Source organism: Thermobia domestica, chromosome 11 (genome assembly GCF_964235325.1).
Source record: "Thermobia domestica chromosome 11, izTheDome1.hap1.1, whole genome shotgun sequence".
In the NCBI taxonomy this organism is placed as follows: domain Eukaryota; kingdom Metazoa; phylum Arthropoda; class Insecta; order Zygentoma; family Lepismatidae; genus Thermobia; species Thermobia domestica.
In genome coordinates, this window is record NC_137464.1 from 267,550,853 (window position 1) to 267,573,591 (window position 22,739).

Genomic DNA, 22,739 nt, shown 5'->3' on the forward strand with positions numbered 1-22,739 from the left:
TTTGACTACATTTACTGCTTGTTATGAGGTTTGTTTTTTAAACTGACATTCGTTCGTTAGATTGCTTATTTTTTGGCAAAGCATGAACAGCCCGAACACATTTTTCTCACTGGTCCAATTGGAATACTTAACGTAACTATGTTTAAATTGTCGTGCATATATAATACAAAATTTTAGGTAACTTCTTGTTTTATTTTTCTTTAGAAATATTTTTTACTCTGCCAGCTTCATTATTTCAATCTATGAAGTCAAGAAATGATGGTCTGAATGGTAGAATTTCGAAAAGTGAAACGCATCCAAGCATATGTATTTCCAACATCAAAGGTTTGCTTAATATTTTATTCGCAATAAGTTGTTTTTGTTGGAGTCTATCATACCTTTACGTCATCGAGTGAATCTCAAGTTTAAGGAAGAATCCGAATCAATGCATTTAATGCTCTCCCTCTGGGAATCGACAACTTTTGAGGTTATATGGTTAATGTATGCACCTTCGGGATCCTACGTTAAGGTTGGTTTCAAGGGACAAGTTTTGCCGATAGATGGCATTACAGTCTTCGTATCTCTCCCATGTATTTTTTTTTTTACCTTTCATTAAAATTTACAATTTCTCTTACAAAGTTCAACCTACAGACTTCAAACTTTTAGAAAAGGAGCTTCATAACCTATTAAAGAGAACAATCCGTGCCTATTTTTTATTTAGAATTTTCTTCATTGTTGAAATGGTTTGATTGTTCAAATGGATACCGAAACCTTTAACAATGGAACTGTTTCAACAGTGAAGAAAATTCTAAATAAAAAAAAATAATAAAAAAAAAAAAACGGCACGGATTGTTCCCTTTAATAGGTTATAAAGCTCCTCCTCTAAAAATATGAAGTCTCTAGGTTGAAATTTATAGAAGAAATTGTAAATTTTCGTGAAAGGTAAAAATACATGGGAGATACGAAGACTAGCGACATCGATCGGCAAAACTTGTCTCTTTACACTAACCTTAAGCTGTATGTTCATGTCTCATAGCCATAGTTTAGCTAAACTTCAATTCAACCAACCAACTAGAAACCACTAGAGCAACAGGGAGAGTTACTGACAATGAATCTGCAACGCATTTTTCTTTCTTTTATTTAACTCATACGGCATGACAGAAGTACAGAGCTTGAACTGAAGCAGCTATAGATTGAGCGGCTTACTTTCTCTTTTCTATTCTCTTTATGCTCATGATCAAAGATCACAATCTGCCAAACAATTGACGTCATTTAGACAAGCCTAAAATCTAAATTAGATAAAGGTAATTTTGCTCACCAACCCACAAAACTATTTTGATCTTCAAAATCACTTTCAAGTTACCTACGGTAGTAGTAAAGAAACATATGAAATGACATGAAATCCTTGAGTTTTACATCCCACGATTATGCCGGCTAGGCTAAAGAAGACGATGAGAAAGGAATGAAATGGTGGCATGAAGAAGGTAGAGGAAACGGGAGAATCCCGAGAAAACCTACGCGCTCACTTGGCGCGAGCTGGGATCGAACCAAGGATTTCATGCACGAGAGGTGAAGGCTCTAGCACCGAGCCACCGCGGCCTCCGGTAAAGGAAAGTTTGACTGATTGTATCCACTCAATACATTATAATCATTTCCTTTTCTGCAACCTATAGGTATATAAGGTTAGTGATCGCCATTATCCCCAAAGTAGCATCCCCTCCTTTTCTGCCCATATACAACTCTCCCAACAATTTCTCCAATGCTGGAATAGTCCCCCTGAACTATTCGAACCTGATGTAATTGTCACGTTTTATACAACTTATTTTTGCTATGATTGGACAACCAAATTACTCAATATATCATATTAATTCGTACAATAAATATTGTTAATATTTTATTTTCTACAGGTTAAGTTACAGTGAAATCCATTGGGTTCATGTATACGAAGTTCTAAAACATATGCAAATTGTGGTACAAATAATGACAGAAGCGCAGTTCTCCCCCAGCCAGACATTTTTATTTCATGAATTGCCCACTCTTTATCTATGGAGAATTAGCTATTGAAACAGAACAGTAGTTTTCTCTCTTTCTCTGTCCTCTCATAAATATATACGAACACACAGACGTCATTTTTTAAAATTCTCCTCTGCATAATCTCCCTAGCAAATAAGAAAATTTCCATCACTAAAAGATGAACACTCACCTGGAACTCCCAACCTGTAGGTTTTTTGTACGTATTTCAGCCCATGAACGATTTCACGCTGAACAATGAACTCAATTCGAATTCTGTATGAAACGCCTTCCTTAATTACGAATACCTGAAACACAAAATACAATTCACAAACACTTACTTCCGTTATATATTGGAAAGACAATATTAATCCTTAACAGAAAAAAACAATATGATTGTCCATACTGACCACGACAGATTTAAAAAATAGGAAAGACTTCTAAGCCTACGGAATTCTGCTTACATATATCTAATACCGTGACATTAACAATTAGGGTCTACATTCAATAAGCTTGGCCATACACTTTCTCTCTTATAACTTCTCTACTGAAAGTGTTATATCTGACCAACTGTCAAAGTATACTTCCCATATGAAAATCTGTGCCACCACCCTTGGTAGTGTTCTATCGAATAACCAGCATTATGCACTATTGCCTCATATCAAGTTCCTCTACAACAAACTACGTTGGAGCATAGACATAGGAATTCATACCAAATCTCAGTCGACCTGTGAATTCATGTTCTAGACACTTTTTTAATAGTCCACATGCGCATAAATCTATTTGGCTTTTTTTTTTTTTTTTTTTTTTTTTTTTTTTTTTTAAATACAGCAAAAGAATAACATTAATTCCCTTTCCTGACCATATGATCTGGAGGTATGGCTGGACGCTTTGTCCTTGTGGACCCACACTTAGTTGTTGGATCGATACAAACGAGAACAGACTGAGGTAGTTGAGTTTAACGTCCCGTTCAGAATCGAGGCCATATGAGACGTGGACCTATTGATTAACGTGAAATCCGAACCACATGAGCTCCGGCCGGGAATCGAACCCGGGTCTCCCACACGCCAAAGGCATGTATCTAACCGCTTAGCCACGAAGGAGCTCTAGACTGAGGTCGTAGTAAATTCGTGGAAATAGGCAGTTTACCACCCCATGCGCATCCAACTTGCTCTCGTAACTGTATCCCGTAACAATCATTATTCTCTGCCGGAAATTTTCTCGTCACTGACGGTAAAGCTCGGTGTCCCTTGGTAGACATAATATATCTATCCTGCCGGGATGTTGTTATTACGCGTGAGGTAAATGTACGCCTCATCCAATGACACATCCGTTACATAAAGCGAGAAGAGGATATGTATGCACTGCACACCACAACGGCATCGAATGACGCTAACTGAGGTTTATATATATGCAATATAACACTAGCGTGCTGGATTCTCCCAGTCTATGAACTCCACAAAATACCTCAAGAGGATCCGTATTGGCGTCGATTTCAACATGAGCCCCGTTTATGCCTGCCTATGTTAAGTTTAGCTGTGGTCACTCCGGTGACTAAACCATTTCCGATGGCTCTACGAAAAAGTGTGCGTTCAAAAGAACCATTTAGTATACTTGCACATACCGGTTTAGTTTTGGCTGCATTTTACTAGCACCAACATGAAAGCTCAGACATAACTGTAGTAACAACGCCGGTTTCATGGTTGTGGAGCAACGACATAGATAACAGCAACGTTGTCAAATTGGTTAGATATAAATCAATCAAAATTCTAAATTCTACAAAAGCCTGGAGCAGCAGCAGATAGATCTACGCAAAATACAGTACAAGATTACATTCACCGTTATACAATTTGATTACTTGATACGGCGGCATGTGATGCGGTAAAAAATAAACCTTAACATGAAACATTAAAGTAGACTAAGGAGTTGTTTTATAAATTATCTGAAAAGAAACCCACTTTTCTCTAACGTTATATTGCGGATTTATTTAAACGATCATCAACTGTCGAATTTTCGCTGCGCTCACTGGCAGCACTGTCGTCATAGTAAAATAAAAGGTTTTGCGGGGTTAGGATGAATGGGAACTAATTATACAAGTAACAACTATACAATTATAACTTGTTTCTCCTGAAGTGTGTGGTGGCGATAATAGTATCAATTATGTTCTTAGAATACATGTCCAGAGTACACATATCCTTAGTTTAATTTTAATTCGTTCGAGTGAAAAACTTCTACTATGTCTATCTTGCTATTGATTAGGACGAAATTTTGATAACTGTACTTCATTAATGTTATGTTTTTGCATATTTTTAGATATTTTAAAATAGCTGGCACAACATAGTTATATTTGGCATCACAGATATCTTTGCAGCCTAAAGCGTGTTTGCTTTTTCATCATGTTTATATACGAGGTATCTACAAAAAGTATCAAGCCTTATTTATTCCCACGCGAGAGACTTTCTCCAGTGTAGATGTGGAGGACATACTCATGCAGAGTCGTGAATTTTTACCCGTCCGCAGAAAACGTCTGTCGCTAGAAGTCGGCCAACGAGTGAAGACGAGTAGTGAGCGGTCGTTGGATTTCAGTTTTTTGTAAAATGATAGAAAAACTTGAGCAGCGATATTGCATCAAATTTTGCCCAAAGCTTGGTGATACTCAAGCGGAAACCATTCGATCGAAATGGTACAGTCCGCAGGAAAAAACCTGCAATATGAGCACGTAAGTTTATTGTGAAACGACGAAGTCTTTTGCTCCAAAATAAGTGTACAGGGGAGGACGCCGAAGTTTCTCCTGGCGTGATTCGTGCCAGTTAGACGTTTTGCTAATTCCCTGCGCTGTTGAGCGTAGTTTCACAAGAAACTTACATGCTCATGTTGCAAGTTTTTTGCTGTGGACTGTACATTCAATTTTGAACGAGAATTTGGCCATGAGGAGAGTGTTCGCGAAATTTAATTCAGGCTTTCATCGCCAAACATCATTTCTGTATGTCGTGAGGCTCCCTAGTTACCTGACAGCTCCATGTGACTTCTGAATACTACTAAAATGGACCAGATTTAATTCCAGAGAAGACATCTTACGGAATGCGATAGTACGGTTGCTCACCATTCCAAAAACTGCCTTCCAGAAGTGTTTCTAACAATAGTGGGAGCGCTGGGAGAAGTGTGTGCATTACCAAAGAGACTAATTTGAAGGGGATTATTACTGTTTCGGATTTACAAATCAATAAATGTATTTTTCGCAACCAAAGGTTCGCTACTCTCCGAATACATCTCGTAAGTGTCTTAGCACATGCACAAGAGTTCATAAGATAGTTGCGGAATCCAGCGACTTAGTGAAATGTTTCCCGTTCTTGTTGGGGCTACTAATGTGTTGTATGTTTATCTATCTTCTCGTTCCCACACTCCAAAGTCTGGGTGGTACTGGTATTGCAGCATGAGTTTAGTTTAAACTAGAGATCAGCCATTCTACGAAATAATACATTTAACAACGATCTCCATTTTCAAAAACTAACACTTTTTTCTCCAAATTCTAAACCTTTGCATTGTTAAGGGTCTCAACTATGTTTAAAAACAAAAAACGTATAGACAAATACAGGACTTGAAGAATTTACGCTGTAAGTCACGAATATCTACAAAACGCATTAGTGTCTGTAGGTCTTTGTAATAGGCTAAATATGTGGGATCGCAGATTATGACGTCATGACTCTTAGCTACTTAAACAAACCTTTCAGTTTTGAAAATATCACTCAATAACTTCGTACATAACTAGGGTGAATTACTCGCTTTACTGGGTTAAAAAAATTAAATCGATAAAGAAAACATAATGAAAAATCAAAAAATAATAAGTAATATATATAAATAAAACATATTATTGTGGCTGAATTTGGATCAAGTGTGTCACTGTTCATCTCAGCGACACTGAGAACTGGATTCGATACTAATATTGGTCATTTTCGATAATTTTTAAATATCTTTCCTCTCTTCCTCCCGTAAGTTGCACCGTCAAAGTGAAATGATAAAAACCATCCCAGGCTCTATCCATCTATGTTGAAAATTTGATCGAGATCGGTCGGGTGGTACAAGAATTAAGTCACAGAGTTAGTTTCATTTTTATTTATATAGAAAATTAACAATCTACTTTTGAAAACTTGTATTACTGGTTGTCACTGAGTGATTTACATAAAAAAGCGTGCTCTTTATCTCACCAGTGTTTGGTCAAACTCTTCACGTACTTTACCTGTACATTTTGTTTATTTTATCTTATATTTCAGTAACTATTCTGTTACCTTTTGCAACAGATGAAATTAACATTTACAAATTCTCTCTCAATAAGAACAGAAATAGCCATGTGTACATACGAGTAAAAAACAAACCTGTTTTTTGAGCTGAGATATATCCCCGGAGAGATCCAGCTCTCTATCCGCTTGTTCAGGGCAGCAAAGGACTAGTTTTTTCACTATCACCTTTCGCGGATCATTAGGATCTGGAAAGCAATAAGCAACAGTCGTATTAAAACATAGTACTATTTTCCGCAAGCATTCACATCCAGCACATCATAAAGAAAATAATTAACAGATCAATTTTTTAGTTAAAAGGTAATTTTTTTGCCTGAAGCAACCTATAAAACATATTTTTAGATATAGTTAACGAAGTGAAACTCACTTCTTGCTCGGTGCGTATTTTGAAGAATACTTTACTATTTGGTCTAGGAATTAATTCGTGCGGGTGGACAAGAGATGGCGCAACGAACGGAGCGTCCCACAGTTCCGTGTATCCACACATGTGTTGCAAACCCCTGTCATCGCGTATCGTTTGTAGTATAGGGCAGTGGATTAAAGCGTCAACAACACCAGTTTGTAGTTAAGTGAACATGGCGCAATTTGTGCCTGATAAAGTGTTTTTGCGGGGTGTCCTGCTGCATTATTTTAACATGCAGAAAAGTGCGACTGAAAGTCATCGTATTTTGGTGGAAGTGTATGGTGACCATGCTCTAGCTGAGCGAACGTGTCAGAAGTGGTTTGCACGGTTTAGAAGTGGTGATTTCGGCTTGGCAGACCAAGAGCGAGCTGGACAGCCAAAAAAATTTCAAGACGAAGAATTGACAGCATTGCTCGAGCAGGATTCGTGTCAAACGCAGGAATAACTTGCAGCAGCATTAGGCGTTGATCAAACAACAGTCTCCAAACGCTTGAAAGCCATGGGAATGATTCAAAAGATGTCACATTGGGTTCCACATGAATTGAAAGACAGAGACGTTGAAAGACGAAAAACCATTTGCGAATTGCTTCTTCAACGACAGAGCAGAAAGGGGTTTCTGCATCGAATTATTACGGGTGATGAGAAGTGGATCCATTACGAGAACCCTAAACGAAAAAAGGCCTGGGTGAAACCAGGTGAACCAGGTCCATCACAACCAAAACGAGATATTCACTGTGCAAAGGTTATGCTGTGCATATGGTGGGATATGAAAGGTGTGGTGTACTATGAGCTGCTGCAACCGGGTGAAACTATGAATGGAGAACGTTATCGACGACAATTAATGCGTTTGAAGCAAGCTCTGGCCAGAACACGACCAGAATGGGAGAACAGACATGATAAACTTATTGTTCAACATGATAACGCTCGCCCACATGTCGCAAAACCGGTCAAAACCTATTTAGAAAATGTCGGATGGGAAGTTTTACCCCACCCGCCGTATTCACCAGACGTTGCTCCTTCGGACTACTACTTGTTCGATTGCATGAACAACGATTTGATTGGACAGCGGTTTACTTCTTCAGAAGATATCGAAACATGGGTCTCTGACTGGATCGCTTCCAAGGATGAGGACTTCTTTCGCCACGGAATCCGTACATTGCCTGACAGATGGGCGAAAGTGGTGGCTAGCGATGGACAATATTTTTCTTAAGGTATTTATGTATTTTGTGTTTGTACTACAGCTTCAATGTGTGCGTACCAATCGCACGAATTAATTCCTAGACCAAATACATGGTGCCAATGTCCTTTAATCTGACTGATTCTCCAGTTTCATAGCAAGAAAACAATCGTAAAATTTTGTACGTATATTTTTCTCTTTCCTCAAATCTAGATATAAACGTCATAGAGTGTCGACAAGTAAAACGGAATTCACAGACGGTTTCAGCGGCGCATCAAAAAATACATCACAATATACTAATAACTAGAGAACTGCAATTAAAAGCCTTGTAGGAATCTATTACCATTAAATATGTACTAGGAAATTACCTCCACTGATATATAGACAAAGGACTTTTACTTTCGATGCATTATATTAATATTGACCTGAATTTTACATCAACACAGCATAACGTTTACAGCAGGATTTGAGGTCTAAGAAGAATACATAGACAATATTTCACGATTTTCATACAAATAAAGTTAAGGATCGGCGGAATGAAAGAAGTCGGCACCATGTAGCAGAGTAACCAAGATACGCACAGTGCAAAAATGAATTTCACTTCGTAACTATATGCAAAACTTCTCTTTATAAGATGCTTCAGGCAAAGAAATTATCTTTCAAATAGTAAATACGCATCAGATGTAATAAAAGATTCTGCCTACACTAGTGACAATATATTAACTATATGTCATTCCCTAGAACGTCTCTAAGTCAAATGTATATACTACTACTTAGGCAAACTTTTTTGTGGGGACAGAAGAGAGATTTAAATTGACATTTCTCTATCTCTCCGTAGAATTGACATCCTACTTCTAAGAGGAAAAAGTATAAAAAAAATAAAATAAAATAAAATAAAAATAAATAAAAATAAATAAAAAAAATAAAAATAAAAAAAAGAAAATGTGTTCTATGGATACTCCTGTGGAAAATATCCTGGCAAAACAGAAATAGAAAGATATTCACAACGAACGTCAGAAGGGGTGCACTAAGATAAAAAGGACGCATCTAGGTATACCATACTAAGTAGTTTTTCTTTGTAGGTGGGGGGAGGGAGGGGGAAGGGGTGTATGTAAAAAAGCGTAATGCCTTATTTTTCAAGGTAAATACTACTATAATGTTGAATTGTCTTCTGCCAACGTTACGAACGCCGCAATCCAACGGAAATTTGCAGTTCGAAAATCGTGCACCCAGTTTTCTGCATCGTCAACTACTGCAGGCCATCATCCTTGTAGGCAGAAAAACGAATCCTCATCTGAAGGAGAGAGGTTTGGAGTTTATGTGGGGTTATGACACTTCAAATCCCTGGAATTTCTGAAGTTTGTGATGAACAACCCAAAGCTGGCAACAGAAACTCGAGCCGCTGCCTTATTGAACAAAGCAGACTATTTCTGTCGTATATCATGGATTCAATACGGACCATTGATATTTCGCCATAAGCTCTGTCTAACTCATGATTACGCTAGATACTCCATTGTAACAGGAACAATACAATACATTCGGATGTGATTTCTTTTTTCAAAAAATCAATTAATTCATAACTAGTCTTGGTACACTAGAGATCTCCGAGATTAGGTTGACTGGAAGAGACAGCTTCGCATTGAGACAATTCACGCATTTTTCTTTCTTTCATAGGAGGAAACTAACGCTCACAGCTTAAGAAAGGCTTTGTAAGGTCCAAATTACACATAATGTCGTACAAACTGAAAAGGGGATTAGATAACTGTCAAATATACCGGTTGTATACAAAATGTTGGAGCCATAGATAGGAGTGAAGATAGGAAAAAAATGGAACGTTGTGATTTCGAATCTAAAACGGTGGACTCGAATCGCACCAACAATTTGGGCTGCACACTGGTAACGCATCCTATGTGAAATGAAAGAGCAAAGTTGTCAGTTCAGCAGGCTGTTCGCCTGCGTCCTCTACAGACAACAGAGAATTACTGAAAAATTAAATGAAATCTTTAAGGCTTACATCCCACGATTATGCCAGTTAGACTAAAGGAGACTGTGATGATGAGAGATGAGTGAAATGGTGGAATGTAGAAACTAGGAGGAAACGGAAGAACCCCGAGAAACCCCACGAGCACGGGGTTTGTCCACCACCAAGTCCACATGGCGTGAGCTGGGATCGAACCACGGACCCCAAGCACCGAAGGTGAATGCTCTACCACTGAGCCACCGTGCCCTCCTTACTGAAAAATGAATTCGATGCGTTCCCTCGCAAAATAATGTGCACCTTCGCTCTGTCATTTTTGCATTTTCTCACGTTCCGCTTGAATGTGTTACCAATGTGCAGCTCAAACTGTTGCTGCGACTGGAAAAAATTTATCATTCGGAAAACCACAACTTTAAGTTAACGAGAAACGTTAAAAACGTGTTCGGATATAAGTCAACCGGAGTCCCTTATCAGCATTAAAGTTATATAAGGTGGGGAACTACAGCTTAAAATAGAATTCAAATTTCAAGGCTTTTACACCGGGAATCAAACACAGGACCACGTTCACCATGAGTGCGCGCTATGACAACTAGCTAACAGGAGCTGTGGGATGCCTTTCCTTAGATCAAAATTTGTAATAAGTGTGTATTACTGGTTCTCGAACCTTCAATACTTCAACAATAAATAAATATTGTTTAATTAACATTAAAAGGATGAATTACAAGTATTTCAAGGTCTTTGATAGTTAAAATCAATAAAGAAATAACATGTTTAATTCGGAAACCAACCTGAGTAGACTGATTTACAGGACGGTCCAAATTATATTACCGTATAAAACTGCAGAATAGATGACATTTTGGTAATACGTGGCAACAAACGTCGAGTAACGTATCAGTGGATCACACGGCAATCCAAGTGTTAATTATAACTGAAGTTTCTAAAAGTTTTTAACAGGTAAGATTTTAGCATAATAATGGAGCTTACATGATAGGACTAAAGAAGTAAGTACGGCCCTCGAGGATCTCATTTCCGTCGCTAACATGAACTAAAACTCGGACACTGTCCCTGTTATGACTCACTGTCTTTAAATCTCCAATTCCCTTCCCCTCAACTTTAATGGTTGTAACGGCATGTTTTAAACTGCAAAGAGTCACTACATTACAAACTATTGCGGTTTATGTTATCACATTTTAATTCTAAAAATGTAAAACCTTGTTCTTATAATAAAATTAGAACTGCTACAATATTCAAGCCATTATATTACTAGTACGAGCGACTTCAATGAGGCTCCTCTGAATTTTGAAGTAAATGAATGTTACAGGTTTTGGATACAATTTGTGCTTCGGACGGTAAGCTGAGCACGATCCCATCTGTCCTTAGTCTTAGCGTGTGAACTTGGTTAAAAGCACTTTACATAACTTTCTTTTAAATGACGCGTTTTAAAAAATTCATTTTATTTAATCATTCGACCCCGAGAGAACTTAGGGATATTAAACACCATGGAACCTGATATATTAACAAAACTGTCAAAGTGTTTTTTCTTTTTTTTTCTTTCTTTTTCAGTAAACTGCTTACGTAGCTTCACTCAACTTCATTACACTGAACTCAACGAATGGAGACTACCAACACAGTCCAAAAGTACTGGACAATAGCAAGGGAAGTAGAGGTGATCTAAATACCAACCTACAATAACCTTTCCTTCCTTTGCATCTCCTAACAAGGTTTCCTTGTACTTCCGGAGACTCTCGTCTTCTTGGTCCGCAGCTAGAATCTCTTCAATGGTCTTCTCTGGTGGGGGTTTGTAGTTTGCATCAACGTCCTCTGCGTCGGGACTTTCCACGGGTTCACTGCTTTCGGGATCAGCCATTCTGCGGAAGAAACAAGTTAGGACATTTCATTCAATAACACGTACACACTGCAATGCAAGTCAACGTTATTACATGTTGAAGTGTGGTTGGAGTTATTGAAAGAAGTGCCAAAAGCCATATCATAGTCATTTGCAAGAGAAGATTTAATCAAGCTCACCAACCCTTCTATTTTTTTTACCAATATGATGAATCGAAATTACATGGAACATCGCTTGAACAGTGAGCAAGAACACACAAAAAAGAATGAATTTCCGAAACAAATTCAGAATACTCTCCACGAGTTATGGCTTTCAAAATTGAAGATACTAAGTATTTCGCTAGTTCATGTTGCAACAAAGTGTGATAAAGCAATTTACCCCCGCAAAGTGGTAGACAATCATGGAAGTAAATGCCAAGAAGTGCTCAAAATTATTAAGTGGATTCTGTGATTTCTTCGCTTCCCTTCATTCAGTCTCAGCACCATTGGCATCAATAGAGAGTTAATTTTCTATTTTCACATTAATTTGGAATAAAATGCGGAATAGACTTGGGGTAGAAAACTATGTAAAATTAGCGAAAGTTTACAGATTCCTGCGCTCAAAAGGTAGTGAAAGATCTAACATTGACACGTAGAATTATGTGGTTTCCGAAGAGTGCTACTTTTGTTTGGATGTGGAATATTACTTATCTTTGCTCTAATTTATTTGCGACTATTAAAAAACACGAAAATGAATCTTCTTGTTAAGAACAATCAGTTTCTAGGTAAGAACTCCTATCTATGCAAGGAAATAATAAATCAGTCAATCTTAGATGATCAGTAGTTCATTTGCGATTCTATAAGTGATGGTGTATTTGTTAAAGTAAAGTATGAAACGTTGTTGGTTGTCATAGTAACAAAAAAAAACAAGTCTCCTATAGTTCAAAAATCCAACTCAATAAGTGCTTTCAGACTGAGCACGTCAAGTTTTACATTAGAAAGAACACTAGATGGGCTAATTATGTAGATAACATTCACCATATTAAGTGGTTAAACGGTCTGTGCTGATAGAGCCTCACGCTCAAGTATTTTTTCTATAATAAACTCTGTAATCTATATATTTAGTCACAAAATGTTATCTTTTCTTTCAATATATTTTAAAAATAATATTCTATGGTATAATGATACAGGCTGATTCATTACGATATACACTAGAAAGCAAGATTCATTATGGTATACCCTAGAGAAAAGGTATCAATTTGTTTTCCCTCATAAGTATGGACAGCAACACAAGAAGAAAGAAAACATTTATCATATTCGCCGTTAGAAAGATAAGTCCATCAACTAGTGGGATTTCGTGTTTATACTTTTCTTTTGTTAAACAGAATAAAACCATTGAGTTCGAAAGTCTAAATATACAAAGGTGGGAGCTAATGGCCCTGTTGTGGATTAGGTAAATAGGGCAACAGAGCATAATATGCAGTGTTTCAAACTCACTATCTTATTAACTAACCTACGACGTGTATACTGCAGAAATGTAGAGCGGAAACTAGTAAGAGGAGACTTGCTTCTGAACCAAAAATTTGGTACTGGAGGAAAAACTTAGGTTGGTATCTCATTTTATGGTGACAAACATGTTACTTGATTTCACAGTAAGATTGTATAAGTAACCAAAATACATAGGGATCTTCCTTTTACGTGTATAGTAAGATAGAAATGCAAATGGGAAGTATGCTCTTTACCACGTAGTGCTTCGTAAGAATGAAAGATGAAGTGCTACGTGAAGGCAGTGTACAAAGGGATCACATATACCTCACACAACGCATGTGTTTTATGCTATTTAGTGTTTCTCCCCATTTATGCGTGTACCCACCGTCGCTGTCACGCCTGCCCTGACTTCGTTCTACAGCAGTGCTTTTTAGTGGCTAACTAGCACATGTTGTTAGGCGGTCGTTTTCCACTCACTTCTAAATAGTTTGATATGAAAGTTGGAGGTCCAAAATGGCATATCTCTTGTTAGATTTAAAGAATTTCTGAATACTTGATTGTAGTCAAATTCGGTAATGGTGCTGCTTCCAATGGAAAGGAAGCGAAAGTTATTCAGTATTGATTGGATAAACTTAAAATTTTTTCTTCAAATTTAAATCGATGTACGATACATTAATACGTTTTATTAATATTCTGATATATTATTATTATTATAGGTTTTATATGATACTGGTACGAAAAAGATCATACGGTTTTCAGGTCATAATAAAAACTTACATTGCGTCGGTTGGCTTCCAACCAATCAGGTTCAGGGAGGGGGGCTGGTAACGAGGTTTTGCCGGGCATTGGAGGTTAAGATGGCCGAGGTGTCATGGTCATCTTGAAGTAACGTGAATAATGGGAGATGTCTGGCCCCGATTAGATCTACATGAGGCTATTTTCAACGTTGCATTATTTATTTGTTCCTATTTTAATATACCTTACCTAGAATAACCTCTTTAATTTTCGTCGTTCACTCGCCGCTGCTGTCACCGATATTACTTATTTTTATGTTGCTCTTCACTAGATGCATTATATTACTACGCAAAATTAGTACCTTCCAACTTTTAAGTGTTGCAAACTAGCACCACTCAGAAAGTAGTTAGTTTTGTACCACAGTGTGAAACTCCAATAGACTTCCAAACAGTGTGAATTCAATACTTAAACTTGAAGTATTACATCTATAAATACTGGTCACAAGAGAGTAATAAGACTGACGATAGAACCTTTACCTCGGACGCTGAATCCATATCAAAAAGCCATTACTCACAATGAGCAAGGTTCTAGAACACACGTACCCCTTCCCATTTAGCTTGGTATACAAAGGAATAAATTTAGCTACTAATCTGTGTTCTAGAACCTTCCCATTCACAATGCCTTACTGTCTTTGTTCTATGGCGATAACGATTGAAACTGGAAATAGTTGATTTTAACACTTCCCGTTTAAATACATGGTTAAGGAGAGATAGAACCTACTGTTGGCAAGCTGAACAGATTGCAAAAAACTGCATCTCGATATCTGTCACCTTTTTGCTCTATGAAAATCAGTATTAAAATCGGAAGTGAATTAAATTTGAATCACTTCCGTTTTGGCAGAATATTCAAGATTATTCATGGTACGTTGCCTTAAGACGTTGAACTGACCGCAGAAAAGCTTCTCGCTATCTGTTACCGTTTTTGTTCTATGTTGAGAAACACTGAAACCGGAAATCACTAATTTGAACCACTTCCAGTTTGAACGGAGTTAACAGAAGAAATGGAATCCGCTCCTGAGACGCTAAATCGATTGCAAAAATCCGCGTCTTCATATCTTCCCGTTTTTGTTGATACCTGTCGATAGACGGACGGACACAATTTGGAAGTCTAACAATGGCTACTTAACTACTCGTTTCCAACCAGCACTATAAACAGCACATTCCTTCTTTATTACGTAAAAATAACTTAAGGAGGGGTTTGGCGGGCGGAGCCCCCTATCAAACACCTATCACTGAGATATCAAAAATTACAAAACGCATTCAAAAATTTCGTGTTCTAAGTTGCCATATAAGGGGATACTTATATTCATGAAATATGAATCTCTTCTGATACTCTTAACTCTTTCTGCCTTAAGAGTGTTTTTAAAAAGAAGAACTGTATTAGTGGTGCAGACACTTTAGGTCTGAGTTTAACCACGTCGTGAGCATATGTGACAAAAACTGTAGGGCACAAAACACGAACTCAGAAACAAACCAAGTTACGTTAGGTGGCCACTAAAAAGCACAATATAATCGAATTAGAGTGGCAGTACAGCAGGGAAGCCACAGCAGTAGCGAGTGTGTGTGACCATAGGACGCAGGCGCGAACGCGCGGGTGAACATACTTATAAACGAAGATAGAGAAAGATCACCTTATATGGCATAGAATACATGCCTTGTGCCTGGCTTAGCTTTGTAACACTTCCATGAATACTTTATAGACTGTCTTCATACAGCTTCTACTTTATAGTCTTTCTTATGAAGTACTAGCGTGGTAGAGAAAATTTTCCACTTCACAGGGCGCAAAATTTCCGGTCGCAGGTCCCCCTGGCGACTAGAAATTTAAAGCTGACGACCAGTGATCAGTAGGAATTTTTCTACCTACTCAGAGCTGAACAATTTCTGTTTTGCACAAAAATACACGTAATTGTCACTGAGTGACAGAAAACGGGGAATGTGAAGTCTTCACAACGTTCTTTATGCGCTGATCTCTTTCAATGTCAAACCAAAGGCCATGGGAAGGACGGGGACCACTCATAATTTGTACGTGAGAGATACTGGCGACCAATCAGTTTTGGATTGGCGAGTGAGCCTGATTTGAAATTTTGCGCCCTGTATTTCATATATCTACCTTCTTATATAGCCTATGTAAGAGGTAAGATCCCGATATATTTTGACAACTTGCACGATCTAACACATTACTTCAGTGCATTTTCCATTTCCGATCTACATTTTTATCTCTCTACATCAGAATACACGTCCTAGGTTAGTTCATAAGACAGCCTGAAACGCTGCCATATTATGCTCTCTTCCGTATTTACCTAATATTTCATCAACACACCATCTCATATAGTTCAAATTTTAACTTAGTTCTCATTAATCATCCTACACTGATGTCCTTTATTACCTTTTCTAATACTCTCATGCTGACTTTTAGTCTGATTCTGTTCATTTCGCCATAAATTTTCTATTCCGGGGCCACCATCTGCGGCAGAATTTACGTATGGTTATCTAAACTGAGATAGCACCCATCCCCTGTACCCCAAGATATCAATTGACATTTCTGACTTATTCAGCTTAACCAAATGAGGGGTAATATCAACACCGACCGCTGAGAATTTGCAAATGGATGAAGACCTGATTAACCAAATGTATCTTTTATTTTCGAACAGTTTGTACCAATTACTTCTTTAACCTTAATACACTCACAATGCACCTTCTATGTCAACAGTTCGTCAATTCTTGCTGTAAACTAATACCTTAATCACTTATGAAATTCAAATTCTACTTTCCAAAGAACTATTTCATATGGCATTACTTCTCAAATCTACTTCATGAAAGTTGATAACTTTGTAACCTTAACTTTTCTACCAAATAGGTGAATGTTTCTAGTTTATGATTCGAACACCTGAAAAATCTTGTTTTAACCTCACAAACCTTATCATTAATTTCCTTCGACCTGTGACACGCCTAAAACAGTCCAAGGATTTACCTCATGTTTCAATGCTCAATTATACCTTTGTCTTCGCCTTTTATGTTTTACTAACAGCCACAACAATTTAACGTAACAATTTATTTCTCATCACTTACCTTTTGTGCGCTTGTTGAGTGTGTTTTAAAAAAAGATACAAACTTCTAAACTGTCTTATACACCACCGCCACCCTCTTTTACTTCTACTCTAAAAATTCCACAGAATACCCCCAGCTGTTACGTAATCGAAAGGAACAATTTGATTAATCGAACTATACTTAAATGAATCCTATGAATAACAAGCACGCCTAATAACGGTATACGTCAACACAACGCAACGCAAAATTTACATTTAAGGTATCATACCGTTCCACTCGTCGCAAAATTATCTGTACACCAATAAACGCAAAAAAAAACTGAAAGAAGTCATTATAACTACTATGCCAATTATCGAAAACTAAAATACAAAGTTTGCGTTGTGTTCAAGCAATCTGTTACACAATGAACCTTTAGTTTGCTATGAATAGCACAAACGAATTGTCGTAACTCCTGGAAATAACCGCCAGCTGTTTTATGCGGTGCCCGAACCAACTGTTTTAACACGTTAAATAAATAAATAATTTAATAAAAATTAAATACTTCTAAGAGAAGAACACAGCAAATGAATGAAGAGGTAGGTAAAAATTCAAAATTGAAATACAGGGCTGTGAAGTTCAAAATAAATAAACAATTGTCATACTTGAAAATATGTGGTAAAATTAAAAAGAAAACATAAACCCCAAAATAGACTTTCATTCAGTATATAATACCAAGTTTCCGAAACTAGCTCAAACTTTGTGTTGCGTTGACACAAACCGACACGAAATGATAAGCTCCATTCCGTAACGGTCCTCGCAAAATTTGCAGATCTCGACATAACACATATAATACAATTATAACTGTTATCAATGACATAATCGCAGTTTAATTACGTAAGCTCCGGCGAAAAGGGGCTTTCAGGTTATATGCCTCAAAGAATGTTTTTGGCTGAACATTATAATGCTTCTTATTCATTATTCCTTATTTGATATTTTGTAAAAAAAAAAAAAAAAAAAAAAAAAAGTCAATATTATAACAGTATTTGTCATACGTTGTCGATGAAACTCGTCTGATCCTGTGTAAAATTGGAATGATGATATATGTTTACGAGTATATTACATATATGAAATACTCGCTCAGGCTTTATATTTCTGAGTTATTGGCTCTTGAATTTGGGGTTCAACTTAGTGAAAGGTATGCTATTATTATATTTGGATTCTAGAGCCTGTATATTCCACCTGTGTCCTCTTAAACTATGCGAACTATACTTCGGCTCAACCCCGCCGCCCTCTGACGGAGGAAACCCTCCCTTTCCTTAGGGAAAAGAAGTGAATGACCTCAGCTGTGTTGCCAATTTGTCATTCAGTCATTTGATCTTGACGAGTGAAGATCATAGGCTACTTAGAGTTGCTAATAAGACAGATCACAGCGAAGCCCGTGAAATAATTCATTGTAGCAACGCTTCCGCATCTAACAATTGAAAGATGTCGGTCGCAACAACTTATCCCTCCTCTTTCGAGCGAAGCGCGGGAAAACACATAGCGACAGTAACGCCAGCAGGAGTACAGTTGAGATAGAAAGGTTCTATCAACGATACTATTCTGATCTCGACGAAATTTAGTATGATGGTAATCTTCGTGGGCCTTATCAGAGTCGTTTTGACGCATGATTAGTGCCATAATAAATAGTTCGACTAACGTATATTGCGTGCAGTAGTCAGATCTTTAGTTTGACGCAATCATACGTCGAAACGACTCTGCACAAGGCTCCGTGTATTTTAGTACGTATGTGAAATATTATGGTGTACAGATTGTTGGTTATCAAATTATTAACCACCAAATTTGGGATTGGACTAAGTGAAATGAAGAAATTTCACTAAATCAGAATCGATAAATTCATCCGATCTTTACCAAACTTGATATGGTGATAAAGGTGGATGAGCTTTGAATACGTTCGAGCATAGTGTGAAGTATTACGGTATACAGACGTATATTTTGTTCAAGTTATTGCCCATCGACGTTGGGATTGAATTCAGTAACAAAGAAATTTAACTGAAATGCGATCAAATTCATTCGTTCTTGCCCAAAATTGGTACAATGATAGAACCAGACAAACTTAGTACACATGTGAAATATTATGGTGTGCAGGTCTTTGATTCCTTAGTCATTGACCATCAAAGTTCGGTTCCACTTAGTAACATGTCATAATATGTGGTATGGTAACTTCTATACTAATCCAATCTTGACTAATTTTGGAATGGTAGGAGCAAAAACCACAGACATCAAAGAATACAAAAGATTGAATATTGAATTGACAAGAGAAATGGTCACAGCCAAAGTAAGGTACATGAAACAGACATGTAAAGAAATAATAGAACTTCAACGGCGAGGCAGAAATGATCTGATGTATCAGAAAGCGCAAGAATTAGGAGGAAAAGCTAACAAAAGTAGGTCTATATGCACGTTTGAAATCGAAGATCAACAAGCCCATGTAATCATTGACCATGAGACCATCAAAGAATCCTTAGAATTTGGGAGAAGATACTATAACAAACACAAAATAGCAAAATTCCTCTCTTTGCTTGAAAGCGAAAATTTTGTAAGTGACGAAACTGTCAATCCTAACGTTATTGACATGTACAGATATTTTATTCATAAATTTAAACTATTATTTGAAAGTGCCTTCCCTTTATCCAGTGGCGGCCGGTGGATTGTGGTTTCGGGTGTTGCAGTACGAACGATAAGAGACAGAAGATATAAAGTGGACTCATTGACTAATCAGCATAACTTTAGATGCAAATGCTATGTGACATGTTAAATTAAATAAAATTCTGTTTTTTAAAATAAAAAATGCAGAACATTTAATCCAATTAATCACCTTAATTAATTAGTAAGTTCATTCTTCTCTCTTTGATTGGAGCAAATCTGCCTAATACATGCTGGTTGAACTCTAGTATTCTTATTGTCAGGTCTTTTTCGATGGAAAGCATAACCAATGGTGATAACCTTTCTTGGGACATTCAATTTCTTGAAAGTGTCAATTCTTTTTGATGTGAAAAAAAAACTTCTTCTTTTACTGACGCCATAGGTACAGTTAATATTAATTTCATAAGCTTTGTAGATTCACTAAATATTTTTTCTAGATTATTGCGAACGATTCATTCTAGCAAGCTCAGTCCCTGACAGTGATCCGAGTTCCTCTTCAGTTGACTGAAGAGAGTTCGTAGCAGAGATTAGTGTTATAAAAAAAATGTACATTGAATACACTTTATTCACAGTTTACCCAGGAAAATTTAAAATAAATTGAGGAAATGTATCTGGTGCAAACAACACTACTGCCATAAGATATCCTGTAAATTTAAACAGGATTTTTTTCGAACACTCTCCCGAAGTGCCCTTTGCTTGTTTTGTTTAAGCATTAATTGCAAACTTTTCCTCAGTTGAAAGCCGGTCAATGTTTTTTGTAAGTTATTTACAGAAGTCATGGTATACAATTCATTCAGAATTTGTAGGTTATTTACAGAATTAAAGCACACACAATAAAATTAAACCTAATAATTAAAAATCAAAACATCTTATACAAAATAGTTGGTATATGAATTCCGAATGGTACTGGTATATGAATTCCGAATGTCACATATTTATACATCAACACACACACATGTGCGTAAAAGAAAAAAACTACATTCCAAATCATCCGTCTTGGTTGTTACGCAATGCACGATGAACACAATATACTACCACATGAGGCGAAACAATGTTTACCAATGTGATATGTTCTGGAAAGGAAACCTCGAAACCCGCCAGATGAAGGATCAGCATGTAACAGAGGCCAAAAATCAAAGAACATCAAAACAAACAGCACTGCCAGTTCTACACCCAGAAATGTTAACTGGGAGGGGTCCAAAGTATTTGAGGGAGGTCCAATACGTCTACATATTATGGAACCTGTCTTATACTGCATCCGAAAAGACGATAAGTAATTCTTACTTACTGTCGCCTATATTTTTAGAAAAAATGATAGAACGATTATTTTTATAAGAAAAGAAGAGGACATGATGAGGCGTAAAATAAAATATTTAGTCTACATCAATCGTTTCTCTGTTAAACAAGTATAGTTTTTTTTAAGAAAGTCTACAAATGTTGGTCAAGTTTCGAAATTTTTGGAAGGTCCGGACCCGGTGGATCCCCCTCGTGGTTACGCCCCTGAGCATTGCAAACTAGTCCCAAATTCAATGTGGCGTTCCCCATCATACAGTTTTATGTGGAAATTATCAAGAGTATAAAATATACTTATTTTATAAAAGAAATACGTTTATACTAAAATACTATCCACAGACGGAGGGGGGGGGGAGCGATCCTACATACTGACTTATTAATATTTGATTCACAAATTACTGTAGAAGAAGCCTTTATTATCAATATAAGCTAAGAATTAACTTGTAAATGCGGGTCTACTTTCAGTTGTTTTCTCCTCTATCTGCAATCACTTTTTTTAATTGTCATTATATTTATTTGCTTCAGCATGGTCCCGTAATTTAAAAGTATGAATGCATAAAAACAAATTCCATTTGTTAATTGCTAATGAAAGAAAATTCAGAAATCTTATTTAGCGTGAAAAACCTTCTCGTTCACTGCAAACCGTGTTGTGTTGCAGAAGCACTGCAACGACCAGTCCCTTTAACTTCTGAGATAGGGGAAAGGAGACTTAAGATTTGCTCCAATTGCCGCGCTGAAGGAATCTGGTCGTTGTATGCTCGCTGCAACACAATATAAATTAGAGACTCTGTGACGGATAATTTTTCGCTTTTTAAAACGGATTAACGGAACGGACAGTTACAGAAGTAAAAAAAATATGTTATTTAAAGTGTATATATGCAAGTATTAAAAAGTATTTTTCTGTTCTTTACTACTATTGATGATAATATTTTTTTCTTGAAATACTTTGGTCGTTGCGCAACGCTGCAACACTAACATTAGCCGCCACTGCCTTTATCTAATGGAAAAGTAAACAACACACGTACAAACCGTGGATTACACACAACATTAGGGTTTCTAGTATGAAACTAAAAGAGCTGTTCAAACTTAGCAAACAAGCAAATATAGGAATTCTTGATTATTATAAAAAAATATAAATCCCTGTACAAAAAGTTATTAATAAAGCCACAAGGGACTATTATAGTAATAAAATAAACAATGCACAGAATAAAAGCAAAGAGTCGTGGAAAATAATAAAGTGTGAATTAGGAAAGAAAAATGAAAAACATAAAAATATAGAGTTACGTATAAAAGGCAGTAACTTAACTTCAAATGACTCAAAGTTGCTTTCTGAGTACTTACATAATTACTTTTGTAAGGTTGCAGAGAAAGCTATACGTGATATGCCTACCCCAAGTGACACAAGTAGACTACAGCCGCTTAAGTACATCAGTAGGTCATTCTTCCTTACCCCAACTTCCCCACAAGAGATCGCGGAAGCGTTAAGTAAATTTGATAACAAAACGTCTGCAGGAATGGATGATATTCCACAGTTTCTTTTGAAGAAATGTATCCACATTATCGCACCTGCATTAGCGGACATCATTAATGAGTCATTTTCCCAATGAATCTTTCCTGCTGCACTAAAACTCTCAGTCGTTAAACACTTGTTCAAAAAAGGGATGTAGGAACGAAACAGGAAACTACTGTCCCATATCACTTTCTTCTGTTTTTTCAAAACTTGTTGAAAAACTAGTATATAAGCAACTACTAAGTTTCATTAATG

At 36.9% G+C, this 22,739-nt stretch overlaps 1 protein-coding gene across 1 annotated transcript in view; it reads right to left on the minus strand.

Annotated features, from left to right (window-relative positions):
* Nucleotides 1-17,170, minus strand: part of RhoGDI (rho GDP-dissociation inhibitor) — a 31,177-nt gene extending 14,007 nt beyond the window's left edge. The window contains exons 1-4 of the mRNA XM_081732327.1: nt 17,018-17,170; nt 11,526-11,710; nt 6,363-6,472; nt 2,183-2,297 (exon numbers count right to left, since the gene is read on the minus strand). Coding sequence (XP_081588453.1) covers nt 2,183-2,297; nt 6,363-6,472; nt 11,526-11,709 — 409 coding nt within the window. The 5' untranslated portion in view covers nt 11,710; nt 17,018-17,170. The remainder of the gene's footprint in view (nt 1-2,182; nt 2,298-6,362; nt 6,473-11,525; nt 11,711-17,017) is intronic.
* Between the last annotated feature and the right edge of the window lie 5,569 nt (nt 17,171-22,739).